This window comes from Ambystoma mexicanum, chromosome 3p, assembly GCF_040938575.1.
Source record: "Ambystoma mexicanum isolate Mex_15411 chromosome 3p, UKY_AmexF1_1, whole genome shotgun sequence".
Classification (NCBI taxonomy): Eukaryota; Metazoa; Chordata; class Amphibia; order Caudata; family Ambystomatidae; genus Ambystoma; species Ambystoma mexicanum.
This window is the reverse complement of record NC_090925.1, coordinates 715,918,462-715,933,706: the sequence shown is the minus strand read 5'-3', so window position 1 is coordinate 715,933,706 and position 15,245 is coordinate 715,918,462. Positions and strand designations below refer to the sequence as shown.

The window sequence follows — 15,245 nt, the reverse complement described above, 5'->3', positions numbered from 1 at the left end:
TATGTCCCTGATATACTTGCCATTAATCTACTCATTTCTGAGAAAATGCTTTGCCGAATTCTGGGATGCCATTGGGATCCCCAGCGTTGTTGTTGAGAAAGTAGTGGGGACTCATGGCCACTCTGCCTTAGTCGTCTGTATCTCTAGACCACTCCCAGCTGCTCTGGCTGGCAGATATCCAGATATCAATCACTCCTGCTGTGGGACGTGATGGTATCTTCCTGATAATGCTTTTGATAATATTCACTTTTGAAATCACATTCACAGCTCTTCTGACATTATTGTGTGGTCGTTATGACATTAAAACGTGTGCCTACAGAGGCACCCCTGCCTGCTCGTGATGCTGTGAATGTGCCATCTTGCAGTAGCTATGCCTGTTGGTACTGGATTCCTTCATTACAGAGACGTCTTCACAAGATGGCAGTGCTGCTTATGGCAGTTGTACAGATTGCTTGCTTGTTGCAACAGTTCTTTGCTGGTGAGGTTTGTGCCCGCTTGTGGTAACTGTATTATTGATTGTGGCGACTATACCTGCTCTTGGTGACCGTGTCTTCCTTCATCTATCTACCCGTGACAGGTGCCTCGCTGGCGGCTGTGGCCAGCCTGCAGACGGACTGCATTGACGCAGAGAGACTATGCCTGCAGCAGGCCCCCTGCACTGCCAGCTACCATCTGCTTGGCCAATGCTCACCGGGTGCCGCCAACAGTCATGAGCTGGGCCAGCAGTGCCTCGAGGCCAAAAGGATGCTTCACCGAAGCCCCCTTGGGATCTGCAAGTGTCAGCGCCGAATGCGCAGTGAGAACCAATGCCTCCGGATCTACTGGGCCCTGCGTCCTGTCTTTGCCGCAGGTAACAAAGAGCGACCAAGATGTAGAAGATGGGGCTGCAGACTGTTGGGCCCTGGAGCCCGTCTTCACTGTTCATAATAGAACACAAAGAGGATCCATGTCATTTCTTCCAGGATATTTCCCCAAAGGCCATTGCATCGATTTAAAAAACATTTTACCGCAGTTCAATGTGGGGGGAGACCCCCTGCAGCCCCCCCCAATCACATACCGCTACCTTAATTAATACCCTAACCCAACCCTGTCATATATATTGCTGCGAGTTGTGTTAAAAAATGAGATGGTGGGAGACCCCATGCAGCCCGCCAATCACATCCCCCCACCTTAATTAATACCCGAACCCAACCCCACCATTTACATTGGAGCGAAATGTGTTAAAAAAAATCGATGTAATGGGCTTCGTTGAAATATTCTGCCATGTAATGGCAGAACACCCACAAAGAACCTGCACGTGCGCATTCACACTCTGCATTCAAAGCAAATAATGGGGCTCAAACCCTCGCCTGAGTAGCATTGAAGGTTGAGGTGCTCGTGGCCCATTGGGCACTGCATCACATCTTCAGTGTGGTCAGCAGGGTGCAAACCCCTTCCTGGTTTACCTGCTTTGCCTCTACCTCTGGGCTCTCCAGGGAAATGTATCCGTATGGGAGAGAGCCAAGGTGCACTTTAGGTCACTACCCCACTGTGCTGCCGACGTTCTAACTCGGCCCTTGTTTCCTTTGACTCTCCCCCCTTCCTTCTCCTCCCACCCAATCCCGATCCTCCTCGTTTCCCGCCTCGCGTTCTACTATTCCACCCCTCACCTCTTCCCAAAAGCTCTATGAAACCGCATGAAGATGGACTTACGCGGTAATTGCAAGAAAACCACATCCATACATGACAACCACCCTTGGAGTGGGTGATAATTATATCCTAGAGTTGCACGTGTGCACAATGCCACCCGGTCTGCATTCCCACAGGCTGGGCTTCCATTGATAGGTGACCTCGCCGTGGCTAGAGAGGACTTCGCAAGAATCATGCCTTGCACTGCAGGCACAGGGCTCGGCTGCCTTACACTCATGCTCGTTATTGTGCTGCACTGCAGGCACAGGCCTCGGCTGCCTTACACTCATGCTCGTTATTGTGCTGCACTGCAGGCACAGGCCTCGGCTGCCTTACACTCATGCTCGTTATTGTGCTGCACTGCAGGCACAGCCCTCGGCTGCCTTACACTCATGCTCTTAGTTGTGCTGCGCTGCAGGGCCTGGCTGCCTTACTCACATGCTCGTTATTGTGCTGCACTACAGCTAGGCCCAGGCCTAGGCTGCCTTACACTCATGCTTGTTAGTGTGCTGCACTGCAGGCGCAGGCCTCGGCTGCCTTACACTCATGCTCGTTATTGTGCTGCACTGCAGGCACAGGCCTCGGCTGCCTTACACTCATGCTCGTTATTGTGCTGCACTGCAGGCACAGCCCTCGGCTGCCTTACACTCATGCTCTTAGTTGTGCTGCGCTGCAGGGCCTGGCTGCCTTACTCACATGCTCGTTATTGTGCGGCACTACAGGTAGGCCCAGGCCTCGGCTGCCTTACACTCATGCTTGTTAGTGTGCTGCACTGCAGGCACAGGGCTTGGCTGCCTTACACTCATGCTCGTTATTGTGCTGCACTGCAGGCACAGCCCTCGGCTGCCTTACACTCATGCTCGTTATTGTGCTGCACTGCAGGCACAGCCCTCGGCTGCCTTACACTCATGCTCGTTATTGTGCTGCACTACAGCTAGGCCCAGGCCTCGGCTGCCTTACACTCATGCTCGTTATTGTGTTGTGCTGCAGGGCCTGGCTGCCTTACTCACATGCTCGTTATTGTGCTGCACTACAGCTAGGCCCAGGCCTCGGTTGCCTTACACTCATGCTCGTTATTGTGCTGCACTACAGCTAGGCCCAGGCCTCGGCTGCCTTACACTCATGCTCGTTATTGTGTTGTGCTGCAGGGCCTGGCTGCCTTACTCACATGCTCGTTATTGTGCTGCACTACAGCTAGGCCCAGGCCTCGGTTGCCTTACACTCATGCTCGTTATTGTGCTGCATTGCAGGCGCAGGCCTCGGCTGCCTTACACTCATGCTCGTTATTGTGCTGCACTGCAGGCGCAGGCCTCGGCTGCCTTACACTCATGCTCGTTATTGTGCTGCGCTGCAGGGCCTGGCTGCCTTACTCACATGCTCGTTATTGTGCTGCACTGCAGCTAGGCCCAGGCCTCGGCTGCCTTACACTCATGCTTGTTATTGTGCTGCACTGCAGGGCCTAGGCTGCCTTACACTCATGCTCGTTATTGTGCTGCACTGCAGGGCCTAGGCTGCCTTACACTCATGCACGTTATTGTGCTACCTCATTGCATTTCCTTTGATGTTTTCCTATCACTGTGCATGTTTTATTGAACACATTATTATGCTATCTATGCAATTTGTGTTATTTTTACTTTTTATTAGCCTGTTTCAAAGCGTCAACAAGGCCATAGGCATCAGATGCTTCATAATAAAAGTATTAAAAAACAAATAAACCCAGCAAATGCAGCAATTAAAAAGAAACTGAAAATAAATACTAAATAATTAATCACGCAAATACAGACTAAACAATTGTGTCTTGAGCTGTATCTGAAAAAAAGAAGTCTTCTCGTAGCAAGCGGAGGGGGACAGTGAGAGAGTTTCACAAAAGCTGCTTTCTCCCCATTAAAACCGGTTAGATGGACATTTATTTCTGGAGGAAGGGTCAGGGCCCAGGGGTGTTGCTAGGTCTGGAAAATATCCGGGGCTATGCTAATTTTGGGACTGTCGGGACTCGGGGCTAGCTAGCCTTTTTGGTTGTAACCCCTGAGCTTCTATCTGGGGCTACCACCAAAAGACCCGGGGTTACAGCCCCACCCCTAGCAACGCCTCTGGGCAGGGGTGAGGGTGTTGGAGGCCGTCGCTAGCCAGAGCGGGTACATCTCAGTCGAGTCCTTCCATTGCAAGCTTTCTTAGCTCAGCTATCTTATCTTCATTGTACTTTCTCTATCCTATATACATAATTTTCTAAGCATGTCTGTCCATTGGCAACTGGTCATTCACACAGATCTCTTTATCTGTGCGAATAGCCCAGGGTCAACGTGCTGGTCTTGGAAGCAAGACCACACAGAGCAGCAGAGTTAGGAATCCCAGATTCGTGCTCAGAAACCGAACCCGGCTATTAAGTGGCATTATAAAAAAGCAATGAAATAAATAAAAGAAATTCTCCGTGACCCAAATTCCACTCTCCACTCTCCACTCCTCCTCTTTTAAATTTCAGCTAGGCGACCCCCGTAAGTGCAGACAGGTGCCAGTGATTTCGTCCTCACATCCAGATTACAAGGCTCTGTATGATCCATTGTTCATGGTCAGAGACCCTTCAATGTTAGGGTGAGTGTTGTGAACATGAAATGACACCAAGTCCAGGCGCATTATGCACTAAGTGTTTGAAGCATACAACCCTTTTATCACTGACATCTGTGTTAAATAAAAAGACCTGTGTTCATTCTAATGTTCTCAAAATGCTTTTTGATTTCAAGCAAATTAGCAAAGAGCCCTCATTGTGCTATTTGTCATCCTAATTTTTATGATTACAATTGGCTTCGATAATGTGCTTTTTGCTCAGTAAGATGCGTATAACATTTCCATGAATTCTGCAATATATACCAGAAGTCACAATTAGAAGTCCCATTTCAAAAAGACCCCGATTGAAATGTTAGTACAATTAAATAATTTGCTTAGCCAAGAACACATACCATGTTGGTTTTCCAAATGCCCTTTCTTCTTGGAAAGCGTCCCTTTATGAATAAGTCTGATGATCCGTCTCTTCTGGCATTGCTAAGGAAATGATCTGGCCACTGATGGGCTGCTAGTGCAAAAAAACACACACACACACACACACACACACACGCTTTTTGCAGGACACCACAAAATGACAATGAATATCCCCGAACGCTAGACCCTTCTCCACCGCGGCCCCTGTTGCTGCTCTCTCTCTCCTTTTACCCATACAAAATCTCTCTCCTTCAAGATATCTGTGTGTTTTCCTCTGGTTACACTGCTGTAAATGCTTGGGGTGGTTTTAGCAAACGGGGAGCAAGCAATGTTTTGAGGGAGAATGTGGTGCAGTGCTCTGCGAAGACACCACTCCTGCTTATGGCACCCTCACAGGAATTGTTAGTTTGGATTACTGCACTGACTGACTCCCAATTTAATTCCTTACCTATTTAATAGCATGACTTGCAGTTGGGTAAATAGTTTTTAAAATTCAAATGATGTTGATTAGCATTCTAGGATATGCGATCCCTACCAAAGTTATGACATTGCCAATGTATCGCTTGCTCTGTTATCCCATGCTACGCTATTCTGCATAATCTCATGCTCCATTATCTCATGCTCAATAAATATAATAATAATAATAATAAACATGCTATGCCAGCTTGCATTATCGTATGCTCTGCTATCCCATTCTGTACTATCTTGCATTATCTCACGCTTGGATATTCCATGCCATGCTATCTTGCATGATCTCACACTCTGTTTCCCATCCTATGCTATCTTGCTATATCGCATGCTCTGTTATCCCACGCTATGCTATCTTGCATTATCTCATTCTCTGTTATCCCATGCTATGCTATCCTGCATTATCACATACTCTGTTATCCCATGCTACGCTATATTGCAGTATTTCCTGCTCTGTTTCTATTGGCATGCTCTATATTATCTCATGCTCTGCTATCCTGCATTATCTCTTTTCCCATGCTATTGTGTATTATTTCACCATCCGTTACCCCATGCTATGCTATCTTGCATTATCTCATGCTCTCTTATCCCATGTTATCCTATCTTGCAATATTTCCTGCTCTGTTTCCCATGCTATGTTATCTTGCAATATCTCATGCCCTGTTATCCCATGCTGTGCTATCTTGCATTATCTCACGGTTCGTTAACTGATGCTATGCCATCTTTCATTATCTCACGGTCTGTTATCCCACGCTATGCCATCTTGCATTATTTCACGATCTGTTATCCCATATTATGCCATCTTGCATTATCTCAAGCTCTGTTTCCCATTCTATGCTATCTTGAAATATCTCATGCTCCATTATCCCATGCTATGCTATCTTGCAATATCTTTTGCACTGTTATCCCATCCTATCTTGCAGTGCTATCTTGCATTATCTCATGATCCATTATCCCAATGCAATGTTGCATTATCTTATGCCGTTTCCCATTCTATGCTATCTTGAAATATCTCACTACCCATCATCCCATGCTATGCTTTCTTGCAATATCTTACACTGTGTTATCCCATACTATGCTATCTTGCAATATCTCACACTCTGTTATCCCACGCTATGCTATACTGCATTATCTCATGTTATGTTTTCTTATGTTTCCTCAAGTTGTGATTTTATTTTCTGTTATCCAGTGTTACATTATGCCATCTCACATGTTATCCCAAAGTATCGGGCAAGGTAACAAATGGAATAAATACCAGCCGCGGACATCCGTCTTTTGCTGACCCAGCTTTGAATTCCGCAAGTAGACTCCAACTTCCACCCTTCTGAGCTCGATAACAGACATGTTATTAAGCTTAAAAATAGTAACATCTCTAATTTTACCACAAAACTGAAAAATCTCTGTAGGGATCACATAAAACAAGGCGTTATCTGAAGTTATTCTCTCCTAATCACGTGTTACATTTTTATTTGATATTTTATCGTGTTGCTCTGTGTTCACATATTAGATTGGGTTACCTCGTTATCTTATCCGGTGTTATGTATCTTCACGCTATGCTGTGTTATGTTATTCAATGGTACATTATTTATTTGTGTATTTAGGTGTTTTGTACAGCTTTTTCTGCCATGGTACCGTCCCTAGGGAACACTGTTTTCTTTACAGTTCTGAGAACATTGTAGATATAGAAATATAGAATCTAGCCGATTGCGAGGCCCGATTCCCCATCTGGCACGTGTCGTTGGCACACCGCTTCATAGCCACCTCTGCCCCGAAGGGCAGTCCGACCAGCACCATCGTTAAGAGCCTCCAGAGACTCTGGTGGCTCTACCGAAAGGCTGTAGTTTGGGCCATTCCAGATTCCTGGGTCCGGAACCTTCAGACACCTGTGGTCATGCTCTTGCATTTTCAACACCCCTTAGTAGATGAGAAGACAGCCAGCAGATCTGACGAGGATGCAGAGAAGCCCCATTTTCTGTGGGCAAGCCGGTCCTTTGCCCTACCAGTCTTTGTGCAAGATCGGAATAGACCAGTAAGTCCCCATTGTACGAGGGCGGACTCGGTACCGGTATTGGAGGAAGTCATGGCGCTAATAGTGCCATGTTAACCTCCAACTCGGAATGAGGCCCCTGGTTTTACCAGGCGTTATCGAAGGGACATGTTAAGGGACTTCAGAGCTAATAACGGTACCTCAAATTGTGGTACCGTTATTAGCTCCATCCCCATCCCCATTCCCATTGAGCCCTATGGGGGCTGGAATGGGAATGGGGAATGGTTCCCGGAATGGGGACTTACCGGGTCCTCCAAGGTTGGAATGACCCGGTAAATCCCTTTTTCAGGAACCCGGACCCAGAATGTGGTAAGGGGGTAGCCATGATGATAATAGCACCATGGCTACCTCCTACCTCGTAATGAGGCCCATTATCTTGAACTTCCTTTTAGACTCCATGTGGAGCCATTGGAGGCCACTCATGAGAATTTTCACAGGGTCTCATTTCTGCAGATTCTGACACATTCTAGCTGCCGCTAGGCCTGGAGTCTTCACAGCCTCTTAATTGGACTTTTGGAAAGCTCAGAGTAGGCCACGTAGCAGTAGACCACGAACACCACCCCCAAGACCCTGGTTTGTACCACCCAATAGTTGGTTTGGAGGAGCGTAGGCCACGTTGCAGCAGACGAGGAACGCCATCCCCAGGAGCCTGGTTTGTCCCACCCAACAGTTGATTTGGCGGAGCGACAGGATTTTCCAGTGCTGTGATATCTGAAAGTTTAAACCCTCGTCCATAATGCCAGGTTCGAACTTCTTTGTGTTGTGGCCGGGAGTTTTCCTAGCCTTGAGGGCCAGTCAGACAGGATTATTTCAGGCTTTGCCATTTCATTTCCAGGATTTCAGATGTTAGTGTCGTCCAATGGAAGACCCCTTCTTGCATCCTCCAGTAGATGTGGTCGAGGCGTGTGGTGATGCTATTCTAGCCCCTGGAGTCAATTTCCAATCAGATGTGAATGTGGGTGTTGCCAGAGCACATGTCAACGGGGACCCCACAAACCCTCGACACGTTACCCTGCTTAAGGACAACACCCAAGGGTCCACCTGCACTTGTCTTCATTTGTGGATAAAGGAAAACCCCCATTTTAAGGCCGTTCCAAACATCCTAGCCCATTATTTTTGCCTTCTAGCCCAATCCACAGTGCCCTAGGTAGTTGAGAGGTCAAGGACTAACAGGGCGGCTTGCAATTGTAGTTCCCCTCCTGCTTCCGAAAACCCTGCTGCTACCTTGCATTTTATTGGTATGATATATTATGCATCCTGTATTAGGTTATCTGATGTTAGGTTATCACATGACATGTTATTTGGTGATATGAATTTCATGCTTTCTAATCTTGCAATATTTTATCTCGTTTTATGTTATGCTATCTCAAGTTATGTCATCTTTTCTTATGTTAGATTAGATCATGTGACATTATTTTATGGTCTCTCATGTGATGCTATCTCATGCCATATGATCTTTTGCTATCTCTTGAAACGTTATGACATATCACCCCATGCTATATTGTCTTATCGCATGATATGATGGAAATGTATGGACCTCACCGTAGCTCTGAACGGGGGACCTCTGTGACTCTGGCTCCATTTGTCACTCTAGGGTTTTTGGGCTTGGAAGACTCGCCCTATGAGGATGCAGAGACAGAGCTGCCCGGCACTACAGACTTCTCACACCTGGCCGCACTGATCTCAGGTATGAATACATAGATGAATGAATGATATGATATGAAAGGTTACTTATAATGCACTTAATACCCAGAGGTTCCAAGGCGAGCACATTGCCCCTGAGCTATCCTCCCGAGACATGATGGGACTCGTGTAGCGGAGCACCCTGGACTGCACCAACCTGGCCCACTTTCTCCGCGTTCAATAGAGCGCTCTTGTTTCCAGCTTCCGAGTGGGTCAGAAGTAGGATGCTCTGGTTCTTGGGCTCGGATTGGCAAATAAAAGGGGATGTTGTTCTTTGGTTTTGCTTGGCATTAGCATGGTCTACTTTCCCTAATTTCTAACTGGATCATTGGTAAGGGGTGCTTTCCTTGGCTCGTGTTGGGCTATCTCTCGAGGGCTGTTGTTCTTGCGTTCAGGTTTGGTCACTGGTAGGGCACAGTTTTCTAGAGTTTTGATTGTGCCATAAGTATAGCGTGTTTTTTTTTTTTTTGGCTGCTTCTGATTGGCCATGCAGTCTGGCCTTTCGCTGCTTGTTTTTGACTAGACCCGTGCAAGGGACTAATTTGCCGATTTTTGATTGAGCATTTGGTGGGAATGATTCTGTTGTTCCTGGAGCTTGGATTGGCCATTGATAGTGGGTTGAAAAGAGTGTTTGTTCGGTACTTCAGATGGGGACTTAATCATGGATGTTCTGATGTCCGAGAGGGTGATTAGCAGGGACTGTTGCTCTTTGGTTGTGATTGAACTATTAGTAGGAGCTGGTGTTCCTCGGTTCTGACTGGTCCATTAGGAAGAGTTCACGGTTTCTTTGGATTATTGGTTGGGATGTTGTTTCTTTGCTCTGATTGGGGCATTAGTAAATGACAATTCTGCTTTGCTTCTAATTGGACAATTGTTAGGGACAGATGTCCTTGAGTTCCAATTGGACAATCAGTAGATTACTAGAGTTTCTCTGTTCTGGTTCTGGTTGTCTGTTATTAGGCACTGTTCAAGCGTTTTGATTGGGCTGCATGTAGCAGCTTATTATACAGCAATGACATTTTCTTGCTGTAACCGAAGGACCGAAGTCTTGAAGTCTGGCGGTGTCTGCCCTTTCTGCAATGACCTTGGCGGCCATTTCTGTGAAGGGATAAGTAACCCGTTGCAGCGACATTAATTCAATGAACACACTCGCTGTGAACATTAAATCCTGGATTTATGACGAGCTGTCGCCGGATCTCGGCCTACATTTTAAGATATGGCTTTCTTCTAGGTCGCGGCTCATTGAGGCCCTCAGGCGGCCCTGCATCTGCTCCATGTGCTTAATTCCAGGGCCCCCCACTGGGAAGGCATGTGTGGTCTTGACTTTAAAGGAGTGGTATCATTGAAACCATAATCAGTGGAATATTGGTAAATTGCAACTGACTATTTGTAAATGCACAAATTGTCCTGCAAAATGAGCCCTCAGATTGACTCCTTTGAGCAGACAGGGGTTGCACTTTTAGAATGACTGTTTGCCATGCTTCAGCAACTTCTACAAAGTAACAAGAATAGATTGAGGACTTGCAGCATGACTTTGTTCATCTGATGCTGCTTCCTGTCTGAAAGTGAACATAGTGCTACACTGGGCCTCCATACCAGGCTCCAATACCGGGGTCTGTGAATGAGGAATTACCGGGTCATTCCGACCTTGGAGGACACGGTAATTCCTCATGCGCAGAACCATTCCCCATTCTCATTTGAGCCCCCATAGGGCTCAACGGTATTGGGGATGGAGCTAATAACGGGCCCGTTGGTAACAGGCCTGTTATTAGCTCCTTGGTACCCTCCCGGGACCTGGAAAGGACACCTGGTTTTACCAGACATCTGTTCCGGTTCCTGCTAGGGGACCTCATAATCAGGCAGCCCGTAATGAAAGGTGCCAGTCCCGTACCGGCACCGTTCATTACAGGACCGCCAGCCTTGTAATGAGGCCTATTGTATCACTGCACTACACAGTACAATGTATACACCTCCAAAGAGTGTGTGTGTGTGTGTGTGTGAGATGAGAGAGAGATAGAGACAGATGTTATTTTCAGTTATATTGGCCCTCATTCCGAGTTTAGAGGTAATCATGGCGCTGTTTGCACCATGACTACCTCCAATACCGGTACCAAGTCCGCCCTGGTTCAATGGGGACTTACCGGTCTATTCCAACCTTTGCGGGACTGGTAAGTCCCCATTGAAAAAGCCATTCCCCTATTCCTATTTCAGCCTGCATAGGGCTCAATGGGAAGGCGCTAATAACGGTACCGCAAATTGCGGTACCGTTATTAGCTCTGAAGTCCCTTAACGGGCCCCGTCCATAACGCCTGGTAAAACCAGGCGTTAAGGAAGGGACCCGCTAAGGGACCTCGGAATAGGGCGCAAAGGGATTACCGGCACCGATGTCCTTAATGGTGCCCGGTATCCCCTTTGTCCCCAACTCGTAATGAGGGCAATTGTTTAATGTGTAATGTGGTAATACAGTGTGGTCTTCGGTTTCAGAGGGCAAGCAGCATCATCTGAACAATTGGCCTCATTACGACGTTGCCAGAAAACCCGCCGGTAGGCAATGGGTTTCTGGCAACTCCGTAACAGCCGTACCGCCACCTGATATCCCACTGCCACCGGGATATCCCAAGTGGCAGCGGTAACGGTTACTCCCCATTTCCATGGAGACACAGAAGCGTTGGCACTGTTGCTATCAATGCCGGTACTTACGTGACAACTATGCTAGTAGGGGCCTGAGAACCAGGCAGGACAGTATGGCGGTCGGGAAAGTGTGCAGGCACAATGCTACTGGCACCCTTATTTCCGGACCGCCGTACTTGTAAGGAGGCCCAAAGTCAGCTTTCCAGCTCTCAATCTATTATTCCTACTTTGTAATAGTTACTGTAGAGTGGCAAAGAGTAATTCTGAAATGTTGCTTGTTTACATTTAGTCAACTGCGGTTCAGGAAGGTGACGATGATGATTAGTTGAATATTTTGAAAATAAAATGTCACTTTAAGGGTGTCTCGACTGCAATAGGGTCTGTGCACCAAAGGCTTTCGTGCGTCGACAGTGTCTGCACGTCAAACGTGTCTGCGAAGTAATCGTGCATTTGTGCTAAATGGTTTGTGTTTTATTGTTGCCTGTACATCATGGGTATCTGAGCGGTAATTGCGTCTGGGCAATAACTGTGTATGTGCAGTAACAGGGCGTCTGTGTTTTAATCGTTTCTGTGTGTGAGATATTTTCGACCATTGTTTAAGAATGCTAGGCCGTGAGGTTAGGAAGCAGGTTAGGAGGTGGACACAATTCTTATACAGAAAAAGAAATTAGGTTCACAAGAGCTGGCAAAGGGCACTTTAAAAGCCCCCAAATGCATCACTGTGCTTTGCATTTTTGTGACTGACGTCAACAGATTGTAACATTAGAGCGTGACTTCTGGATTTTTAGTGTCATATTAGGACGACACCATTTTCTCTGAATCACCTATTTTGATCCCTATGAACGCCTCCTTCTGTTGAAACCTCTCCAGCAGGGGGCGCCAAACAGAAATAATATTAGGGGAGATATTGGCCTCCGTGTCTGGTGCCCATCGCCTTTTCAAAATGGGCGTGGATTATTATTTAAATAGAAACGGCTACAGTTGACATGTATCAGTTTTCAACTTGTGAAATGCAGTTTTCACCCGGCCCACGCCATATTAGAGCATGGGTTGGATGGGTTCTTCGTTTCACCAGTCACACTCCTATGCAAAACCCCTAGACTGAGTTTGCTTTCTATGCAAATGGTGATTCACTTTTTTTTGACTGAAGAGTGGGGCGCCGGACTCTCGCTCTAAAACTACTTCCTGCTTCCGCATCCCAGTCCCAGTGTGCCTAACGTGGAAGAGTAGGACTGGGAGTAATGAAGATTACCGGTAAGTAATCAGGACATGCCTAAGTGCCATACATATTGCATAGAGGCCTTGAATTTGCTGACCCAAATTGGTCGTTTTACGAAGCCTGATGGATTTTGTTACATCATCTTCAAGGGGACCTACAAAAGCCTGTTTACTAAAATCTTGGCATGCAATTTGCATTCAGCATTTCTGGCGCGATCAGACTGTAACTCATCGGAATGGCAGAGTCTTTCTTTGTCCTTACAACTGTGTCTGTGCAATGTTACTGCGGTGTGACATCTCCACGTAGAGCCTCTCCAACGCTCCATAACTTGGCTCCAGCTCAGACTTGTATAAGCGTTGTATGTTGGCTTGCAAACATTTTTACAATATCATTTCCTTTTGCAACTGGGTTTCCCTTCTTATCCCTTAGCTTGGATGCTCTTTTTCCTTTCTTGTTTGGTGTTTGACTTTTTACTACAGCTTTATAGACCTGCAGCTCGAGCCGTACTGGGAGGTATGGGCCCTGAAGGACGAGTTAATGGCCCGAGCGAAGCAAGGGCCTTTAACGAGGTATGAGGGACCATAACACCCGGTACAGCCCCAGCTGCAGGTCTATAAAGCTGTTAGAACACCCCCATTGTTTAATTAGAGTAGGAAAATTGACAAATGACACATACATACATGCTGCAGAAATTAAGTATTTATTGGGAAAAGGGTTGGAGATTGCAGTAGAAAGTACAAGGTGCTTCCCTACCAGTGTTTCCCTGGTTGTGGCTGTTTTAAGATGTTTGTGAGAGGTAATTAGCAGTGGGTGGGTGGAGTTTATAATTTGATAACATGCAGGTGTTTTTTTGTTAAGGTTTCTCTTCAGGTATGATGAGGGTTGGTTTGCTCCCAAGAATTGCGCACAAAACCGAAAATGACAATGCTCAATTAGGTGTCTTCGAACTGCATTAAACTACGCTTAATTGAGCATTGTAATTTTTGGTTGTGTGCGCAATTCTTGGGAGCAAACCAACCCTCGTCATAGTTTATTTAAGTGCACACTGTAGGCAGGGTGTTCACACCCTTCTGCTGCCTGTCAACCATCTTACTCTTTGGTCAAGTGCGCCAAACCTCAATTTGTCCTTTCTGCCACACTCTCTTTTCTTTTCAGGTATGCATATTCAGGGTTAAAGTAGTGACCAATTAGTTACAAAAGTATAATGAATAAACATTTTTTACAACATTTACCATATGGGTATTTGTATTATTTAAAAATGTGTTACACTTACTTTGGATGTATGTTCGTTTTATTTTCAGCATTGTTGCCCAACAGAAAATGTTTGTCTAGTTTATGTGAAGGAGTGGGGGCTACGCTATACAGGTTTGCACAGCAGGAAGATGAAAACGTTGCTGGCGTGCACTGGCTAAAAAGGTATTGAGGGCCATGATCCCTTTTTATATCACTGCATATAGAAGGGGCATTAAGTTGTGGCAGAGCGCAAAGCGCAATGCTTTATGTAGAGGTAAACTGGAAACAGTTATGATGATTGGTCATTTATAACGTTCTTAATACACAGAGGTTTCTAAGCGCAGACCCAGGGATCGCACCGGTGTTGCTCCGCGTCATCTCGCGTTCAAGGCGAGCGCGTTGCCCCTGAGCTATCCTCCCGAGACTAACAAAAGTAAAATGTGTTTGTCTTCCTGGAGGGGGCGGGGCTACGTCAATGTGGAACATCAACTATTGTAGTTCCGGAATGGGACGTGGATATGAGTGGCTTTGGAAAACGCTGCTATTAACTAGCAGGCGGTGAGTACATTTTCCAGGCTATCATAGGCAGCGCCAGAGGTGGCAGCGGCGAATGTAAGCGCCCTCATTTAATTTCCAGGTTATATACAATCTGCGGGTGATACCAGGTCGTATAGCACGCAGTTTTCTGGAAACAACACTAGGGTGCTCTAATTTTAATTATACTGAACACTGAGTTTCAGAAGTTTCCTTAAAATCCTTTGGGAACCTATTCAAAATGTACTCCTTTCCAACAGTTTTTTTTTTTCTTTTTTTTTTTATACGAGTATATAATCACCGTAGTGATTTTTACAAGAAGATGAACAGAAATTTCACAGCATATTTGTCCAATAAAAAAAATGAAACGAAAAGTCGTGAAGAAATTATAAGGTTTCAAAAGTAAAATGAGGATGAAGATGGAGGTAAAGGTGAAGACGAGAATAGTGAGGGTGAAAGCGGAGGCAAAAGCACAAAGTGAGAACACTCCCTACCATCTGTTTGTATCGGCTCACTCTAGCACAGAGGTGCGTGTGCAAAGATCTGGTCCAAAATTTTAGTGGCTGCTATAGTCCAAGATGGTCTCAAGCCTCCTATTAAACGGTCCCACCAAAGTTCTTCTTCCCTCAGGTAGGCATTCTTTAGGTGATGGAGTATGTATGGTGGTCTGAATTTGTCTGTACCTGGACACAGTAATAAGAGGTGCCGTAGTGTTTTGCTTTGTTCGGTGTTGTTGCAAAAGCGGCAAGTATTAGTTGGATAAAGGCCCCTTGTGTGCAGGATTTCATT

At 46.2% G+C, this 15,245-nt stretch overlaps 1 protein-coding gene across 1 annotated transcript in view; it reads left to right on the top strand.

Annotated features, from left to right (window-relative positions):
• Positions 1 to 15,245, top strand: part of LOC138580767 (GDNF family receptor alpha-4-like) — a 179,467-nt gene that overhangs the window by 54,051 nt on the left and 110,171 nt on the right. Inside the window, exons 2-3 of the mRNA XM_069651566.1 lie at positions 578 to 850; positions 8,751 to 8,843. Of these exons, the coding sequence (XP_069507667.1) occupies positions 578 to 850; positions 8,751 to 8,843 (366 nt within the window). The remainder of the gene's footprint in view (positions 1 to 577; positions 851 to 8,750; positions 8,844 to 15,245) is intronic.